The sequence below is a fragment of the Typopeltis vanoorti genome, chromosome 1 (genome assembly GCF_054136105.1).
Source record: "Typopeltis vanoorti isolate ZY-2024b chromosome 1, IOZ_Tvanoo_1.0, whole genome shotgun sequence".
Classification (NCBI taxonomy): Eukaryota; Metazoa; Arthropoda; class Arachnida; order Uropygi; family Thelyphonidae; genus Typopeltis; species Typopeltis vanoorti.
In genome coordinates, this window is record NC_143549.1 from 131,536,472 (window position 1) to 131,557,316 (window position 20,845).

The window sequence follows — 20,845 nt, forward strand, 5'->3', positions numbered from 1 at the left end:
TTATTGATTTGATTTGTGAAGTTGGTTATTGCTTCATGTATATCTTCCTTTTTTTTTTTTTTGATGGTAGGTACTGCATCAATATGTTTGGGGATTACTTTGGTAAATGTTTTCCAAACTTTGAAGTAATGAAGTAGGATAAATTGTTCCTGCATGCCTAATTTGAATAAGATTGGGTTGTGATCTGAAGAGATGGTACTGATATCTGATGTTTTGTAGGTTTAGCAATATCCAAACATCTGGACTGCCAAAAGGACCAAAATGAGTGGGTTCGGTTGGACCAGCTACTGCTGTGTGGTTGGAAGTAACATAATTATTATTATTATGTGACACCTCCAGAGAGTCCAAAGACTCATCAAAGGAGAGTGTGCCAACAGCATCGAACAATTGAACTCCTTCCAACTACTAACCGTGCTCAAACTTGCTTAACTTTTTGCATGAGCCATTAGTAGCAGAGGCTCTATCAATCGACCAACCTTTGCTGGCAATTGTTTAATATACGTCCGTTTTTGTTTGTTATCTTACTATTCCATGTTGGATGTTTGGCATTTAGATAACCTGCTATGATAATGGAATCTTTGGTGCCTAGAATGGTGTCTAGATCTGCATTCAGTAGTTTTACTGGGCGAGTTGTAAGCCGTGTAGATTAAGTTTTCTTGCATTGTTGGTATGAACTTCAATTCCTGGTGAACAATAATTATGGGAATATCTGTTAAAAATGCAAATAGCAGTAACTGAATGCCTGTGTGAGTCAAGGACCTTTTGGGAACTCTTAGGGGCACCACCCCAAATTTAAAAACTGTATTCAGTGATTGAACAGATTTTTGGTGTTTTTAAAGGTAAAGTAATGGCTCAAGTAAGAGAGAACCTGATTAATCTTAGTTGTTCGGGTGGAACAATTATAATATGCTTATGTCAAGAAAGATTGGAGATGTGAACAAGGAGAAAAAAATCTCATCCTGTCCAGAAATTTGATGTTGCTAAAAAAAAAAAAAAAAAAAAAAAAAAAAAAAAAGGTGTGTGGGAAGGGGCTTTTAGCCTTTTTTTTTTCCAGAATGTATCCCTGTCCTCTTGAAAACTTTGGGGGAATGAATTTAAGAGTTTTGGGCATTTATTAGTTATGTTCATTTGTATAATGCAGTTTGTCATAATCAAAACCATGGACAGGATTTGCATTTCACTTGAAGAGTTCATTAGTTTAACAAAAGAAAAGAGTAGACAGAAAAGAATGAAACACTGTGATGCCCAGCATTAGTTATGGTTTTAAGATAAAAATCCATCTGCCATTACAAGTCATGTACAGTTGCAGAGAAAGCTAGCAAGACAGCTGCAAAAGTCAGCCCACGAGATAGCTGTTTACTTAATAAGCTCTTCTGCTAAACAAGATCAAGTATCTTAGAAATATGAAGGGCATTTGCTTGAGTTTCTACAGACTTCAACCATGGCAGTTATCCAAATGTGGGGAACATACACAAAAATATGCTGTGTGTGTGTGTCAGTGTCATGTAGTGGTAATCATTTATTAGTTTTCACTTTTGAAAGATTTAACGTGATAGAAAGGAATAGTTTAACGGATACTTTATCTTTAAGAATGGGTTGAATATGGATTGACAACAAACGTAGAACAATTGGAATTGTGACATGAAGACTAAGGGAGATTTTTGGTATCCAGTTTATGCAAGATTCTTCTGATCTTTTCTAGTGCAAAATCAAAAGGGTATTGAATGTTGAGTTTGGAATGGTAAGACATTTATTAGTTTCTTGGTAAATAAATGACAGAGCAAATGGTAAAGTAACAATGCAGTAGAATTATTTGAGTGCAAAAGAGGCAAAAGCAAAGTTAGAGAAAAGTTATTCACTAGCTTTTGGGACCTGAAAGCATGACTGCTATTTGGACACAATACAAGCTTCCTTATTTTTGTAGTTTTTTTATCCTGCAAAACAAGGAAACTAGCCAGTGAATACACACAATTAACAAACATAATAACACTGGCCTCTTATCTCGAGCTCTAGCTGTAAATCCAAATAAACTAAACCAGCTTTGTGTAGCCTATTCAGTGTGTTTTGGAAGATTTAATAATTTGCCTACTCAATACTAGGTATATTCCGCTCTAATAGAGGCAGAAAAAAAGGTGATAATTTAAATGAAAGATAGCTGCAAATTTTCATAATTCTATTGAAATATCTTTGGCATGCTTTTTTTTTAAGAACCAAAGCTCATATAAGTGAATGTAGATTTAAAGTGAAATAAGAATGGTTCCATACTTATAAGAATAATTTCAGTGATGTATCAAAATGATTGGATCAGAAGACTAGAAACATTTATCTAAGGAAACAAAGCAATGAAATGAAGATAATTTTTCCACCTTGGCATTTTTGTAATAATTTAATGCCAAACAACATGCAGTTGTAAGTGGCTGTGTGAGTGTTGCTTCATGGGAAAGAACTTGCTTAGGTTGTGAGAGATCAGAAGTATTTGTTGAGCGGTTAAATTATCTGGTATTCGTGGGGTTATGTGAACAATGTGGTGTTGGTCATATAGCAAGGTGCTGCCTTATCATGTCGTTCTTCTGTATCTTTTCGAACTGCAGAGACAGAGGGTATCTGTGTCTGTGCATTTTGAAAAAGAAAGCCAGTTGGAGTTGTTTAGATTCACATTTTCAGGAAAGATTACTTCATTCTCAGGAGGAAGTCAGGACTGGAGAATGTCAACATTTAAATCAAGAACAGTTTTGTGGCATTAAGGGAGCAATTAGCTACAAAAAAATTTTATAGAGTGGGCAAAGAGATATACAGTGATACCTGCCTTATGACACTTCGCTTTATTATGATCCACTCATGTGCATTTCAGTTATGACCAATGCCCATTTCTATGATGTTGCTTTACTCATATGACAGTTTTAGCAACGAAACACTCCTAGTTATCACTGAATTATAAACTGTTTATAATAATGATTTTATTTTTATTATTGTTAATAATAGCAGGTAAATTCAAAGTAGTAAAGGTGCTGTTGCTTCCAGTGAAAAAAATATGCAAGCCGTTTTTAAAAATTTTATTATTTTTTTATGTGGCTCCCACCTAGAAAATTTTAGTGGCAATGGATAGAACTTATAAGGGGGCAGCTACCAGCCCTTCAAACCAAGGTGGCATCCTCTTGACACAGAGAGGAAAAGAAGGTGCACATTGGAATGGATACAATATCAGGAAATAAGGATGCCTCAAGGGTTGATGTTCCTCCTGATCAAACCTCTAAAGTGACTTAAAACAAGCTATATCATAATTGCAACATGGAATGTGAGAACAGTAAACAGATGTGGAAAATTAGAAAATCTCAAACAAGAAATGGACAATGGAAAAATTGATATCATAGGGCTCTGTGAAGTCAGATGGGAAGGAATGGGGGGGGGGGGCAGCTCAAAAAAAGAAACATAGTTGTTTCTTTTTTTGAGCTGCAAAAAAAAGAAACAACTATGGAGGGAATTTAAGGAGAAAGGTGACTGGCAGACACATGAACAGTATAAAGCCCAGGCCAGAAGGGTAACGAGTCTGGCAAGAAAAGCAAAAAAGGATTAAGAAAGAACATTGGCTATGCAGGCTAAAGACAATCCTAAACAATTTTTTCAATATGTTGCAAGTAGAAGAAAAAAATGAATATGGCAGAATGATTTTAAAGAATGCCGATGGTAGGGAGGTAACTGAATCATTTGATATAGTTGAATTACTGAGCGAAGCACTTTGCAAGAGTATATCATCCAGGTGGTGACATTGTAGAAATGAATGAACCAAAAGTTTATACGGGAATTGTGGTGAATGAGTAGTCTATTACAAAACCTCAATGTCAATACATCTGTGGGATTGGATGGTATACCAGCTCGTGTCATACGTGAAGCAGCTAAAGAATTGTCAGTACCCTTGACCATTCTGTTTAATCTGTCTCAGGTCTGGGTTAGTCCCGAGGAGGTGGAAAGAGGGGAAAATAGTTCCACTGCATAAAGGACGTTCCAAGACTGCTGTTGTAAATTACCGACCGATTAGCATATCAGGAATCGTTGTCAAGGTCTTGGAGAAACTAGTCAAGAGAAGAATACAGGATTGGATAGATGAAAATTGGATACTGTATGGGGGTCAACATGGTTTTATGAAGGGGTAGATCATGCTTCAGTAATTTGCTCACGTTTTATAACACAGTAACGACTGAACTGGATAAGGGTAATGGGTTTTCAGTGATTCTACTGGACCTTGCCAAGGCCTTTGATAGGATACCTAATCAGTAAACTCTAATCAGTAAACTGGAGCAGATGGGGATGGATATAGGGTTGGTGAGATGGATAGGAGGGTGGTTGATGGAGAGATACCAGAGAGTGGTTTATTCAGGAGTGGAGTCCTAAAGATGGCTTGTGACTAGTGGTGTGCCGCAGGGTTCTGTTCTTGGACCACTACTTTTCAATTTGTTCATTAAAGATATAGGAAAGGATCTGAGAGGAAGTGTTCACTTGTTTGCTGATGATGCAAAGTTGGGCAGAGCAATTGTGAGTGCATAGGATGTCAAAATTTTGCAGGATGTTTGGATAGTTTGGAGGACTGGGCTAAGGAAAATGGATGTCAATTTAATGTGGCAAAGTGTAAGGTTATGCATTTTGGAGTGAAAAGATTAGCAGCAGTATATCACATTGGTGGAACTGTACTCCAGGAGATTGAGGCCAGGGATTTGGGAGTGTTGGTGGATAGGGATTTGAAGTTTAGGGGGCACATTGAAAACGTGGCTAAAACAGCTCATCAAATCACTGGTTACTGAAAAATACTTTAACGAGCAGAGACAAACAAGTTATTGTTCCTCTATATTGAGCCCTGATAAGACCCCATCTGGACTACTGTGCCCAGATATGGGTGCTGGCGTTTCTTCTTGATGGCGAGGAGGTGGAGAGGATCCAGAGACGAGTGACCAAGATGGTGGCAGGTCTGTGGAATGAACCTTATGAGAACAGATTGAAGATTTGTGGGTTGCAAAAATTGGTTGATAGGCAGAAAAGGGGTGATATGATTGAGACATTCAAATTACTGAAGGGTTTGTATAAGATAGATGCAGAAGATATTTTTGAGAATAGGGCTGGTGGTGGGAGGACTAGGGTATATGGAAGCTGGGCAAAAATGTGGTTAACAGGGAGTGTTAGAGCTAGGTTCTTTACTTGGAGTGTGGTAAATGAGTGGAATAAGCTGCCAGAGTCTGTTGTGGGTGCTATGACTGTGAATGAGTTTAAGGTGAGGTATGATAGATACTGTGTGAAGGATGAATAGTTGTTCTTGACATGATGTTAGGGCCTCCCTCGATGAGTCTGTCGACTCCTTGGAGTTGCCCGAAATAATAATAATGTCTAGGTATACTTGACCAGTAACAGTACCTTCAAAGAAGAATGGTCTTATTAACCCCTAGATGACAATCCACACCAGACATCGAGCCCTGGTAAATTGACTATTGACTGCCTTGTCCACATGAGTGCCCGGATTTTCTTGAGCCCAGTAAACATAATTATGCCGATTCACTGTTCCATTAAGCTTAAATTGTGCTTCATCAGACCAAAGTTATCAAGGTTTCCAGTTTCCTCATCTCCATTGTACATATGTATGTTTGACAGCTTTTTGGGTATGCCAAATACTATGATAACAATTATAATAATAATAATAATAATAATTATTATTATTATTACTTGACACCTCCAGGGAATCCATCTACAGTGGGATTCGAACCCACAGCCTTTTGACTGGAGAGCAGATATGCTAACCACTCAACCAACCAGGCCGGCACTCTGCTAAGATAACTTTGATAGCACAATATGTAGTGCAAATTCTGACCAAAGGTGGGAATAAATTTCATTGCCCAGTGTGAGACCACATCCTGCTTATTTCAGCCTTGAAAAAGTTTTATGTTTGGTATCTAGAATAGTTTGTCTAATCTTTAGTACATTCATGGCATTAATGTACCACTGGGCTTTCAATCACTTGTGGGTGAGAGTCACATAAAATAAACAAACAAAAATATAATGAAAAAACAAAAAAAACTCAATCTCATTCCAAAAAAGTGCATCTACTTCACCAACATTTCTGTTCTTAATTCCAGTAAATGATGTGCACCATCACTTATACATCTACACTCAAACCTGTTATTGGTATCAAAATCTTAACTGGAACCAGAAACCTCAGTTGTTACCTCTCCTCTACATGTCATCTGACTTCTGGTAGAGCATCATAGGATTGTACTTCAGTTATATGACCTTACAGTTATCAAAATGGCAAACTGCTTTCCCTATTTCATTTTAGACAAATTATGGACCCTATAACCATGTTAGAAATAGGAATTTTAATTTCCTGACATTTCAACCGTCATATAAGGTCATCATCTGGAGTACACACACACACACATAAGTTGTATTACATTTCACACAGTATGCTAAAGTGACAGTGATTTGATCAACGGTTATTCTACTGGCCTAATTTTTTAAATATTTCATAAAATAATTTTATTTTATGAAATAAAATCTTCTGCAGCTTTTCCCACTTAAGTAGGGTCGCTGTTTGTGGTAAGTCTCCTCCATAACCTCCTGTCTTGGGCTGTAGCCACATCCAAGTTCTTCATCCTCGAGTCCTCCTCCACCATCTTCCCCCATCTCTTCTTTGGCCGTCCGTGCTTCCTCTTCCCCTGCACATCCATCTGCATGACCTTTCTTCCCACACACTCTTCCTTCCTCCTGATCACATGACCAAACCATCTCAACCTTGCCTCCTGTATCTTTGCTCCTAAGTTCATAACTTTCACCGTTCCCCTTACATAATCATTTCTCAGACGATCCTTTCTGGTCACACTGCACATCCACCTAAGCATTCTCATCTCCGCTACCTCCATCCTGCTGATGTTATTTTTCCTCAGGGCCACAGTTTCCATAGCATACGCCTTAGCTGGTCTCACTACTGTCCTGTAGATTTTGCCTTTAAGATTGATCGGTACCCTCTTATCGCATAGCACTCCAGCCATCTCTCTCTCTCTCCAGTTCCTCCATCCTGCTTGTATCCTGCATCCCACTTCCTTCTCAGTCTCACCATCATCTTTCATTGTTGAACCTAAGTATCTAAAGTCACTGACCTTCCTGATGACATTTCCTTCCAGCTCTAGATCTGTCTCCTGGCTGCCATCCACTTTGCAACACATATACTCTGTCTTACCTCTGCTCAGTCTCATACTTCTCTCTTCCAGTATTTTCCTCCAACTTTCCAGTTTAGCTGCCACTTCTCTTGATTCTGCACACAGCACGATGTCATCTGCATATAACATAATCTGAGGCGCATCTTCTCTCACCTCCTCCATCACCACCTCCATCACAATATTAAACAGGAACGCACTTAATGCTGACCCTTGATGCAAGCCAACTGTCACTGGAAAACTTTCTGTCTCTCCCAGGCAGGTTCGAACTCTTGTCTTCACATTTCTGTACATCTCCTGCACCAACCTGACATATTTCTCCGGTACCTTCTTCTCCCTCAAACACCTCCAGACTTCTTGCCTCGGCACTCTATCATAAGCTTTCTCCAGATCAATAAAAACTAGATGTAGCTCCCGTTGCTTCTCTTGAAACTTTTCCATCATCTGTCGTAACCCAAAGATAGCATCTGTCGTCGATTGACCAGGCATGAAGCCAAATTGCTCCTTTGCAATCTCCACCTCCTTCCTCAGTCTTCCATCAAGAACTTTCTCTCTCTAGGATCTTCATTGTGTGGGACATCAACTTTATTACTCTGTAATTCTTACAGTCTTGGGCATCCCCTTTACTCTTGTAGATGAGGACAAGAGAACTTTCCCTCCATTCCTCAGGTATATTTTCCTTTTGACAAACTTTTATTAACAGGTCCCACAGCAGTTCAATTCCCTCTTCCCCTAGTACATTGAACATGAAAAGAACTCATCCAAAGTGAATGTGTTTTGTGCCATGTCTTGCAGGAAAATTTATGGGCTTTTTTTCTTTGCTGAGGCAACAGTAACTGAGATGTTATACCTTGATATGTTACAAATCATATTGTTCCCTCCACTCAAAGATTACTCTGCTGACTTCACTTTCATGGAATGTGAAGTCAGCAGAGTGAAATGGATGTAGTGCCACCTCACTTTCACCTTAATGTCCATGATTATCTCGGTGCAACTCTTCCTAACCGCTGGATGGGTCAAAGCAGGAATGATGATCTTGTGTTATGCAAGTGGCTACCTAGTTTCCCCAGACCTGACTCCTTTGTAAGTTTTATATTTGTGGATTAATTAAGGGCATCGTTTATGTGCCTCCCTCTATCATATTACAAAAACTTCAGCATCGAATTGTAGCAGCAGTAAATTCAGTTGCTGTTGACCAGTTACAAAGAGTCTGGCAAAAAATGGACTATTGTTTTGAATTGTGTCATATTACAGGAGGTGCATACATAGTGCCTGAATATCTGACTGTTTTCCTGTCAGGTGATGGATAACTCATGTTTATATTATGGAAATAAATAATTCATAAACAAGTACAGTCTGCTCGTTGTGTGTGTGATATAACTGATTGACTCTGCCGAAAGACATTTTTTAAACAGATTGAGTAGAAACCAAGAGATAAAAATAGAAAGTTTCATTTTAAATAAATTGCATGACTAGTTTCGTCTTCTTAGAAGACTTCATTGGGTACACATGAGAGAAATGCCAACAAACAAACATTGCAAGATAAATTTATACATTAAAACGCTAAGGTATTAATATTTGAAGGCATTTTTGTGTATCTCGTTTATTTTGTTGGGCGTGTGCACATGTTCAATATCTCATGAATGCCAAAGTTGGATAGCCGTGCAATAACAGTCTGAGAAATTATGACTGAAGTTAGTGTGGAGATGTACTGGATTGAGGATGATTTCTTTAGATTTTACAATTTTTCTTTCCATTTCATCATAGCATTGAAAGATGTTTTTCGATTTGTTCCACATGACTGGGTGAGTGATAGTTTTCATCGTTAGCATCAGCAGAATTGAGGACGTGGTTAGACAGAATGCTGGCTTTAGTTCTGCCATATGAGATGTCTTTCTTATGTTCTTCTAGATGTAACTCTATGGATTTTTCAGTCTGGCCAAAATATGGCATCTTGTAGTTGTACCAAACACGATAAATACCAGGATATTTTAAGTTATGTTTTTATTTGGGTGCCCTGAGTATGGAACAGAGCTTGGGTAGAGGAGTAAAAGAAGTTTGGATGTTAAATTTTTTGAGAACTTTCATCTAACTTGGATGAAAACGGAACTGATATGTTGTAGGGATACGTAGCCTTTTTCATTATTTCTATCTTCAATATGGTGAGGAAGTGGATTTGTTGATATCCTTTTCCTCACAGAGTGGGGGAGGGGGAGTGAGCACGTTTGCCTAGCAGAGAGATAATGCCAGATTTTTGAGGTGGATAGTGATGGGACTGTGCATGGAGATATCTATTGGTGTGAGTGGGTTTTTTGTAAATGGAGATCTTCAATTTTTCAGATACACAAGTGAGTTTGACATCTAGGAACGGGAGAGAGCCATCAATCTCTAATTCTATGGTAAATTGGATTTTCAGATCTCGATTGTTGAGATGGTCTAGAAAATTCTTTAAGGAATCAAGTCCATGACTCCAGATTAGGAAAATGTCATATATCTCTCCCACCTAGGTTTCAATGGGAATGAAGAGATAGCTTTTCCCTCAAAAGATTCTAAATATAAATTCACCAGTAGGCTAGATAAAGGATTGCCCATGGCTAAACTAAAGTTCTGTTTGTAAATAGTGTCGATAAACTGGAAATAACCAGAATTAATGGATTAATAAAGACATTACTTTTTTTAATAATTTATCCTTTTAGAGAGAACTTCTTCTCTAGGCACATTTGTGAAGAGGGAAACAATATCAAAACTAGCTATAATTTCCTGTTTTTGAGTGTGCAGTGCAAGTCTTTGACATTTGAAATAAAATCTCCAGAATTTTTTAGGAGAGAGGAGGTCAAGCCAAATATGCATTTTTAAAGATTTGTCTAAATACTTTGAGAGCTTATGTGTAGGAGAATCAATGTCTTCCACAGTGGGTCTAAGTGGAGTATTTTCTTTATGAACTTTTGGTACTTCATATAATCGTGGGATCAAAGGATGAAGTGAATGAAGAGACAATCAAATATTTCTAGAAAACTCTGTAGTCGTTTTCAGAAAGTTGTTGGTATGGTTATGGAGTTCATGAGTTGGATCTCTGTCAAGAGTAGAGTCAGTATCTGTTCATAATGATTTGAAACATTTTATTATATTCCTCATTATCCTGGATGATGGTTGAGTTACCTTTATCTGCAGGATGAATTATCTGTGTTTTTCATAGTGTTCTGCTAGAGAGATATTATCTGTAGGAGATTTTGCATTATTAATTATAAAAATGGATTCCATACAAAGTAAATTGGCTTCTTGAATAAGAAGGAAAGAGGTAGCCTTTTCAATTTTTGTAAGTAACAGCTCCCTTTGGAATGGATTTTGAGAACATAGTGAAATTAAAGCTTTACTAAGAATGTTCTTTTCAACATTAAAAAGGTTGTAGCTGGATTTGTTAACAATAATTTTATCAGGAGAGAGTTGAAACATATTTAGGTTATTTTTCTTGTTCTTGCTTTAGACCTTCCAATTTCTTAATTTTATTTTGTTGATATTTTGAATCTTGGAGGCTTGTAATTCGATCGTATCTTTAATAAGTTTCCAAGTATCGTTGTCTATAGTTCTTTCACTAGTGGTACTGTAGATAAAGAAGCTTTCTAGGAAAATAAATGTGCTAAGGTTCGTTTTGTATCATAAATTCTTTCATGAAGTTCCTTTTAGCTCCATGGTGTATTCTTTTGACACGTCCTGTTTTAATCTTTTCTTTTAACCATTTAACCGGCCATTATGGATCAAATACGCATCCTCATATGCTTCGTATCCATTATATATTTCAATGTAATATCAATGGTATTACAATTTTAATATGCACTTCATATCCATGATGACGTTGATGTCTATAGACATCTTGGCCTCTAGCTTGGTTAAAGAAATGAATCTTGGAAAGTGGTCGTGAAATTTACAATACTTGAGAAACACTAACCTGTTGATGTTTAGGTCAATTCTTCGCGAAGTCTTATACTTTTGTATTTGCTCCGTCATAAAGGCTAGAGATATAACTGATTGACTTGGCTGAGAGACATATTTTTGAAACAGAGTAAATGTCTAGAGGGCAAGAGATAAAAATAGAAACACTTATTTTAAATAAACCACACAATTAGTTTCGTCTTCTTAGAAGACCTCATCTGGTGCATGAGAAAAATACCAACAACATTGCAAGTGAAAATCTATACATTAAAACACTAATGTATTAACATTTGAAGGCATTCTGTGCATCTTTTTTGGGTGTTTGCATGAGTTCAAGATCTCATGAACACCAAAGTTGGATAGTAGCACAATAACAGTTTGAGAGATTATAACTGAAGTTAGCATTGAAATGTACTGGATTAAGGATGATTTCTTTAGATTCTAAAATTTTTCTTTCCATTTCATTGTAGCATTGAAAGATGTTTTCAAATTTGTTCCACGTGACTGGATGAGTGATAATTTTCGTCCTAAGCATCAGCAGAATTGAGGATGTGGTTAGACAGAGTGCTGGCTCTAGTTTTGCCATAGTCTGGCCAAAATATGGCATGTTGCAGTTGCATCAAATACAGTAAACGCCAGGATATTTTTAAATTATGTTTTTGTTTGGGTGTACTGAGTGAGGAGCAGAGCTTGGGTAGAGGGGTAAAAGAAGTTCAGATGTTAAATTCTTTGAGAACTTTAGCTGACTTAGGTAAAATGGAACTGATGTATGATAGGGATATGTAGCTGCTTTCATTATTTCTGTCTTCAATATGGCAAGGAGGTGAATTGAATAGTAGCTTTCTAACTGCACCTGAAAATCTAATTTATTGCAGAATTAGAGATTGATGGCTCTCTTCTGTTTCTAGATGTCAAGCTCACTCGTGTATCCTGAAAAATTGAAGATCTCCATGCACAGTCCCATCACTGTCCTCCTCCTCCTCAAAAACTTGGCATTATCTCTTTGCTAGGCAAACATGCTCTCTCCTTCCTCTGTGAAGAAAAGGCTATCAACAAAGAACTTCACTTTCTTCTCACAACCTTTCAGCAAAATGGTTATTCTAAACAAACATTTGAAAGCTACTATTCAATCGACCTCCTCACCATATTGAAGATAGAAATAATGAAAAAGACTACCTATCCTTACCGCATCACATATCAGTTCCGCTTCACCTAAGTTAACTAAAGTTCTCAAAAAAAATTGACATCCACACTTCTTTTACTCTTCTACTCAAGCTCTCATTCTTACTCAGTATGCTCAAACAAAAACATAACTTAAATTATCCCAGCATTTACTGTGTTTGGTGCAACTGCAACATGCTTTATTTTGGCCAGACTGAATAATCCATTGACTTATGCCTAGAAAAACATGAGAGATCTCATATAGCAGAACTAGAGCCAGTGTTCTGTCTAACCATGTCCTCAATTCTGATTATGCTAACGATGATAGCATGGAACAAATCAGAAAACATCTTTTGATGCTATGATGAACTGGAAAAAAAAAAATTGTAAAATCTAAAGAAATAGTCCTCAATCCAGTACATCTCAACACTAATCTCATTTATAATCTCTCAGACTGTTATTGCACTGTTTCCAACTTTGGCATTCACGAAATCTTGAATGAGTGCACACACACCCAACAATGAAGGGATACATAGAATGCCTTCGAATGCTAATATGTTAGCATTTTAATGTATAGGTCTTCTCTTGCAATGTTTGTTGGTATTTCTCTTATGTTATGCACCTGATGAAGTCTTCTAAGTAGATGAAACTTGTTGTGCAGTTTATTTAAAATAGTGTTTTATTTTTATCTCTTAGCTTCTAGTTATTTAATCTGTTTCAAAAAAATGTGTGTGTACACACACACACACACACACACACACACACACACACACTATATATATATATATTGCTGGAAATAAACAATTCATAAACAAGTACAATCTGCTCCTTCATTTTGTATAACTGTGTGTGTGTGTGTGTACACACACACACATACATAAGGTTATAGACACACACACACATATATCTGGGTGTGTATGTGTGTGTTTGATGCAATGGATTTACTCAGCTATATGACATGATTAAATAAATTTAATGACTAGAAGCTAAGAAATACCAAAATAGAAAAAATACTATTTTTTTATTTGAGTGCGCAACTAGTTTGTGTGTTCAAATAATCATAATATATTTGACTCAAATATCATAGTACAGGGTGTTTCACAAAGGTTATATACAACTTTGCAGAAGAACAAAGAATAACTCAGAAACGTACAAAAGCTCAGTGAGTGTCATAATGTCATAATGAAACACGTCAATTTTGGTGATGTTTTCTTATTACCAAATGACAACACTAGATAGCACAATACATCACACCATTTGGAAATGGTGACTTTTGATGGTGCAGAGTGAGCAAGTGAGCACGTCTGCAACTCAAGTTCAGAGGATTTACCACACATAATATGGTAAAGAACTTCCTAGTAGGTGCACGATCTACACATGAAAAGAATTTTGGAAACAGGCTGTTCTGTTCGTCGTCCAAGGTCAACGGGAAGGCTGTTGCATGCTGTTGTGGAAGAAGTTTGGAAAAGTTTGCAGAGAAGCCCTGGAAAGTCAACTAGACGGGTGTCTTGTCCAATTGGAATTCCACTGTACTCTGTGGCATGTTTTATGATAGTGTCTACATTTATGGCCCTACAAATATACCCTTGTACAACATTTGAAGATATAACAATTTCTGTACAGAAATGATCAGTAAGATAGAACAAAATGAGAACTTTTTCAGCATGATTGTTTTCAGTGATGAAAACAATCATGTAAGTGGGCAAATATACACTCACAACTGCAGAATTTGGGGAAATGAAAATTTGCACATCATCATAGAACATATTTGCAGCACCCCATAGGCTAATGTTTTTTGTGCCGTAAGCAAGAAGAAAGTGTATGGACCCTCCTGTTTTTTCAGAAGGGTCCATACACTGCTGCCATTGCTGAAGTTACTCCAGATATGCTCTGCTGCAAAAGTGATTCAGAATCTACCTTTACTGATGGTGTGTTTCTGGACATTCTACAAAAGTACCTAATACCACAATTAGATGATGATGACCATGATGGATGCTTACATTTCCAACAAGACGGAGCACTTCCTCATTACCTGACAGATGTAAGGTCATACCTCGACACCCATTTTTTCAGGCAAATGGATTGGTAGAGGGATGCCTGTAGAATGGCCGCCACGTTTTCCGACCATACACAATTAGATTATTTTCTTGTGTGGCTTTGCAAAAGATCGAGTGTTTGTATCACCACTACCAGCCAATTTGGATGAACTGCATTCCAGAATTACTGCTGCCATTGCTGAAGTTACTCCAGATATGCTCTGCTGTGAAATTGATTACAGATGGAACGTCTGCAGAATTACTGGAGGCAGTCATATTGAACTTTAACTGTCTGTATTGAAGCTTCGAGTGTTATGCTACATTTGCACAGTAATAAAAATTGTTCATCTATCATTATTTACCTTCTGTTGTCATTAAAAGTTGTATATATTCCCTTTTGAAACAGCCTGTATGTTGTGTATGCAAGGGCATATATTAATGAATTTAATGTACTCAAGGTAGATGTTTTTTTTTACAAAGGATGATTTCCATTTTTGTCATCCTTGGTAGCTTTTATTACAAACCAAACGAAACATCTTAACAAGAAAACTTCATTGGGTGCATAACGTGAATTTATATATTTATTTTTAGAGAACGTATAGCTGCCTTATGCAATGTATATTTTTGTATTTTTCTTTTCATGTTTTGCACCCGATGAAGTTTTCTAGGAAAATGGAACTAGTTGTACATTTTCTATTTTGGTATCTCTCAGCTTCTAATCATTAAATTTATTTAATAATATATATATATATATATACACACACACACACACACTAGTGGAACTATACCTGTCTATTTCTCCCAACCCCATGTGTTCTGGACTGGTAGGCCGGTTCTCCTTGAATTCTGATGACTTGAATTTTGAAGACTCGACACTCAGGGTAGCCCCTGAGTTTCAAAATGTGACATAAAAAGGCTTATCATTTTATATATATAGGGTAGGTGTGTGTGTGTGTGTGTGTGTGTGTGTGTGTGTGTGTGTGTGTGTGTGTGAGAGTGATAAGACATCAAGCTTCTGTGTCGGTTCTGTTATCCATTGTAATGAATCTGGTATAAGTTTTAAAGTAAAATTTATTCATTTTTACACACTAACATACTCCATCACAAAGTTAAATATGGATAACTTGAGTGAGGAAGAATATGATGCCCCTGAGATTTTACAAGGTGAAGTGGAAACGGCACTACGGGGAAATGAAGAATGGAAAGGCCCCCAGAAGAAGATGAAATTATGGTAGACTTCTTAAAACTGGGAGGAAGCCCTGTCATCAAACAGGCTGCCAAACTCTTTAATAAATACCTAAAACAGAGAAAAATTCCAAAAATTTGGAACAATTCACTCCTAATAATAATTTTTAAAAAGGGTGATAAGGAAGATAACTACAGACCTATAAGCCTACTCCTTACCATATATAAAGTCTTCACCATAATTATAAATAATAGAATAAAGTCTAAACTTGAGGGGAATGCAATCCTGTGAACAAGCTGGATTTAGGAAGAATTACAATACTTTGGACCATATTCACACATTAAGACAGCTCATTGAAAAATCAATTGAATACAATAAACCCTTATATCTGGCCTATATAGATTACAAAAAAGCATTTGATTCAGTTTAAACATATGCAATACTAAAAGCTCTTGAAACCCAGGGAACAAGCTGAATTTAGGAAGAATTACAATACTTTGGACCATATTCACACATTAAGACAGCTCATTGAAAAATCAATTGAATACAATAAACCCTTATATCTGGCCTATATAGACTACAAAAAAGCATTTGATTCAGTTTAAACATATACGATACTAAAAGCTCTTGAAACCCAGGGAACTGAAAAACCATATATTGAAACACTAAAACATATTTACAATAATGCAACTTCTGTAATTAAATTATATAAAAACAGTGAAAAGTTTCCAATACAAAAAGGCATCCAGCAAGGTGATACTATATCTCCCAAACTATTTACAGCTGCAGTAGAAGAAATCTTTATAAGCCTTGATTGCGAAACAAAAGGAATAAACATAAATGGAGAAAGACTAAATCAGCTTAATGAAGCCTCCAAAGTAATTGGATTAAAAATAAATAGAGAAAGAACATAAATAATGATGAATAAATACATAAAGAACTGTCAAAGTTGAAAACCATGAAATAGAACAAGTTACCTCATATGTATATATGGGCCAGTTGTTATCATTTGAGGATTGCCAAAGAAAAGAGATTGAATGAAGAATTCACCTTGGATGGATGGCTTATTGGAAAATGAGAGACATATTCAGAAGTGACATCCCTATGAATCTGAAAAGGAAAGCTTTCGACCTGTGCATACTTCCTGTCCTAACATAGACAGGAAGTATGCACAGGAGGAGAAACATGGACCTGAAACAGAAGCTCTAAACAAAAAGCTAAAACAACACATCACATGGAGAGAAGGAGCTAAAAATAACATTAAAGAGATAGGAAGACAGATACCTGGAAAAGATCTCAAACGGGTGTCACAGATATCGTAAAATACATTAAACAGGCTAAGTGGAGGTGGGCTGGCCATATTGCCAGATGCAGTGACTGGAGATGGACTAGAAAAATAACAGAGAGGAGACCAATGGATGAAGCAAGACAAAGGGGAAGACCAAGAAGAAGAAGGTGGAGGGATGAACTCTAACAAGTTGCAAGAGTGAGATGGATGAGAGAGGCAGAAAACCGAGTGGTCTGGAAAACCATGGTGGGGGGGGAACCTTTGTCCGGTAGTGGAGAACCAGAAGGTTGAAGAAGAAGACGACACACAAAATTAAATATCAATTTTAAAACATAAAAGTAGAATGGGTTTAATATGGCATTGTTAACTAGAAGAAAATATTGTGTTGAAACATCTCAAAAGTGCTTCATTTTTAATCTGCAGTGTAACATCTTTCATAATCTAGTTCCACAACTTTTAGATCTTATGTAACATGGTTAGCATTGGTTTTCGGTGCACTGTGTCTGATGTCATTTCAGAGACTGTTTATAAACATCACTATTAAATTTAACATATGGCATTGTTGTTAGTTCTCAAATTGCCTGATGCTTTTCCTCAGTATTTATAAGACAAGCCAAATCCCCCCCCCCCCCATCCTCTCAACATCCTTGATATGTTCTTTCATGAGATTTTCTCCTAAATGTTCTGTTTAACTAACGTAACACATGCTACTTGTGCAAAAAATTCTCTAAGCACCTTGTTTCTTGAGAGGTGAATGCAGTTGGTTTGGAGGCCTAAACACAATGATTTTGTTTTCTATAGTTGTGAAGGAAGCTTTCAGCTCATTGTTTTATAAAGTTATCTATTTTATCTGTGATGTTTTTGATGTATGGCAAAATGACAGAACTTTTTTTCTTTTTGTGTTTACAGAGACAGTTGACTGTTTTTTTACTGTTTTTTTTTTTTTCCTCAATGTAATAAAAATAACTAACACTGGGTTTATTGGTTGTAAAGATTTGATACTACTAGTTACTTATTAGTTTTGCCACGTAAACTAGTGGCTTCATCTGGGTTTAGATGAACATACAAATATATAAATAAACACCAAGCTTTGATTATGAATCATTCATTACTAAAAAAAAAATGCCAAAAGTGTAGGAATTGTTACACAAGTACGGTAGAAACGTGGAGTGTGAATTCTGGCACTTGGTCAGTCATTGTTCAGCAGATGCATCCGATAGTTAGCAGAGAAATTAAATTCTGATGTGTTTAGAGATCTGATGAGTGACTTCCAAATGTCACACAGAATCATCTCTTGGTTTCTATTTAGGGTACCTTGTGAGTGGATTATCACTGTAGTCTTCTATGTATGGCATGGAGCTCTTATCCCATTCAATGTTGAGTGTTTGAGAAATGGAATGCCAACCCTGAACTGTCCTCTCTGTTGTTGTTGTTAACGTCTTCAATATGTTCCTTTTGTCTTAGGACAAACTCTGAGAAGTTTAGAAATATGTAATTAAGGCCACAAGAACATGGGATGTTGTAAACTCCAGGATGTTTGTTGAAAGAGTTGTGGTCCTTGAGTGAGTGTAACAGATTTTGTACTGTCGTAATTGGTTCGAAGGCTACTCTAATGTCATGAGATTTCAGGAGATTAGCAATTTTTTGTGAAAATTCACCAACAGAAGGGATGGAAATTGAAGTTCTGTAATGAATGTCATGGATTTGTTGTAGAGAGGAATTAGAGAGTAGTATTATTTTGCTATTTTTTTTAGGATATCCATTGCTAATCAATAGTTGGAGAATAGAATTTAATTCTTCTGCTAATGTTCCTTCATCGCTTATAATAGAGATCACCCTCTTTTTCAGCTTATGTACAATGCCCAATTTTTGATTTAACTAGTAGTATCAAATCTTTATGACCATTAAACCCAGTGTTAATTATTTTTATTGCATTAGTTTTATGGTCGAAAAGTTTTTTTTTTTTTTTTTCAATGTTAAGTTTTCAGGTTTTCATGTCTAAGAAGTACTTACAAACACATCTATTTTTGGTTGTTGTCACTAGAGGCACATGCTCTGTCTTTAATGGCTTTTATGATATCTCATGTTAAATTGTTTAATGTGATTTTGCAAATTCTTTTCTTTATTAATATATTTTTATAATGTCATAGAGAAATAAAGTTATGTGGCATAATGAGTGATTTCAGTAAAATGATAAAAGTATTTAATTTATGTACCAGATAAACAATAAGTTCTATATTGAATTTTCTTGAAAATGGTATAGTGGTTAAAATAATTATGAATAGCAAATTTTTGCAAGTACATTTGCTAATGACTTAAGTGCTAACATGCCTCTTTGAACAATACTTTGATCATTCTGTCATTGTAACTTATTTTGCTGCTGTAATTTCTTTCTTCTGAAGATGAGCTAGTAGAATAGCAAAATGTAACACTTCTAACTTATTTTCCTTTTTTTACTGTAATTTTTGACAGGTATTAATCTCTGTGTGTGTTATTTAATTTATATCTATATTATGTATGTATGTATGTATTTTTTTTCCCTTCTCCATCGCAGCAAAATTGAAACCAATACAAGTAAACCATCAAAAATATATCCTCTTCCTCATATGTATGTCATTAAAGATTTAGTTCCAGTAAGTAAACTTTTTTAAACTTATTCAAAAATTAATTTATGTCATGTATTTATACTAGCACAGCTTTTGTTTGGTAAAATGCTAGTGGTAATGTAAACTTAATTATGTAATACTGTTATATTTTCTGTTATGTATTTCTCAATCCTGACTTGTCTCTGTTGATCTTTACTTACACCTCTTGAACTGTCGCAAATGGTCGACTGCCTTAACTATCAACTGCCGTCATTTATTTATTTCTACTAGATCTTATGTTTTCACGTTCTATAGTCTAACAAATTTGTTTGTTTTACGACTGCGCCAGTTAGACCATGTATTGAATGCGAGATTATAAGATTTTAAACTAAAGACAAAGCAGATATTGTTAGCGTTCCCCACTTATGTTAATCTTGACGTTTAATTAGTCGTGGCTTGATTATTGATCACTTAAACTTATGCAGGTTCAAAATTTTCAGGATAGTGCATTGACAGAATCAGTCCAGTGTGTTGTTCATAAACCATTTAATTAAATCAAAAAAGGAATATTTTACACAGTCTGATCCACATTAACACACACAACTGAATTCCAAGTCTTTGTCAATTTCAATTCTTCCTGATTCAGACTTAGTTCTATGTTTCTTCCCTTAAAGTTAAATCACAATCTAGAATATCCTGCTAGTCATACATACACAAACTGAAAATAAAGCATACCTCGAGTAAGTTTAATTCAATATTAATTTACATTACTTAAATATAAAGAGCCAATAGGCTTCATTTCGGTGATGTAACATTATTTAAATTAAGGGGATATTAAATCCCACATTGTTTCAAATTTGATTCCGATCTTTGAGTTTCTTATTAGGTTTTGAAACAATGTGGGATTTAATATCCCCTTAATTTAAATAAAATTAATTTACATTATCTAGTACAGTACTCTTTTTGCTCTTACAATAATTAATTATACACAGTTGAGATTAAGACGCACCTTGAGTGTGTCTTAATCAACTTAACAGTTGAAATAAGCTTATTTCAACTGTTATGTTAACATTTGAAATAAACTTATTTCAACTGTTAACATACTTTATTGTATCCATAAGCAGACACACCTGATGTACATTCTTTGCTCGGAAATATTACATATATAAGTACTTACAATTCTCGTTCAACACTGCCTTTTTTCATGAATCTTTTGTTTACACAAAAGTGCTCCCTTTTTGTCTTTCTTTCCTTCCTTCCTTCTGTTGGTTTGTTCTTGATTTCCTGCCAAAAGAAAAAAAAAAAAATCGTCTTGCTTGACCAGAATGAGTGAGAATTTTTGGTTGGGAGAAAAAAAAAAAAATCAGTTGTATGTATTTTATGTTGTGAATAGGTTTTTTGTCGTTTGTCTATCTTACTTACTGCATCAAACATGCATGTTTTCAGCTGTCTTATTTTGTCATAAT

At 35.9% G+C, this 20,845-nt stretch overlaps 1 protein-coding gene across 2 annotated transcripts in view; it reads left to right on the forward strand.

Annotated features, from left to right (window-relative positions):
- Window positions 1-20,845, forward strand: part of LOC150110431 (succinate dehydrogenase [ubiquinone] iron-sulfur subunit, mitochondrial-like) — a 163,487-nt gene that overhangs the window by 100,496 nt on the left and 42,146 nt on the right. For both annotated transcript variants that reach the window (XM_090393764.1, XM_090393756.1), the window contains one exon: window positions 19,349-19,427. In XM_090393764.1, the coding sequence (XP_090249890.1) occupies window positions 19,349-19,427 (79 nt within the window). The remainder of the gene's footprint in view (window positions 1-19,348; window positions 19,428-20,845) is intronic.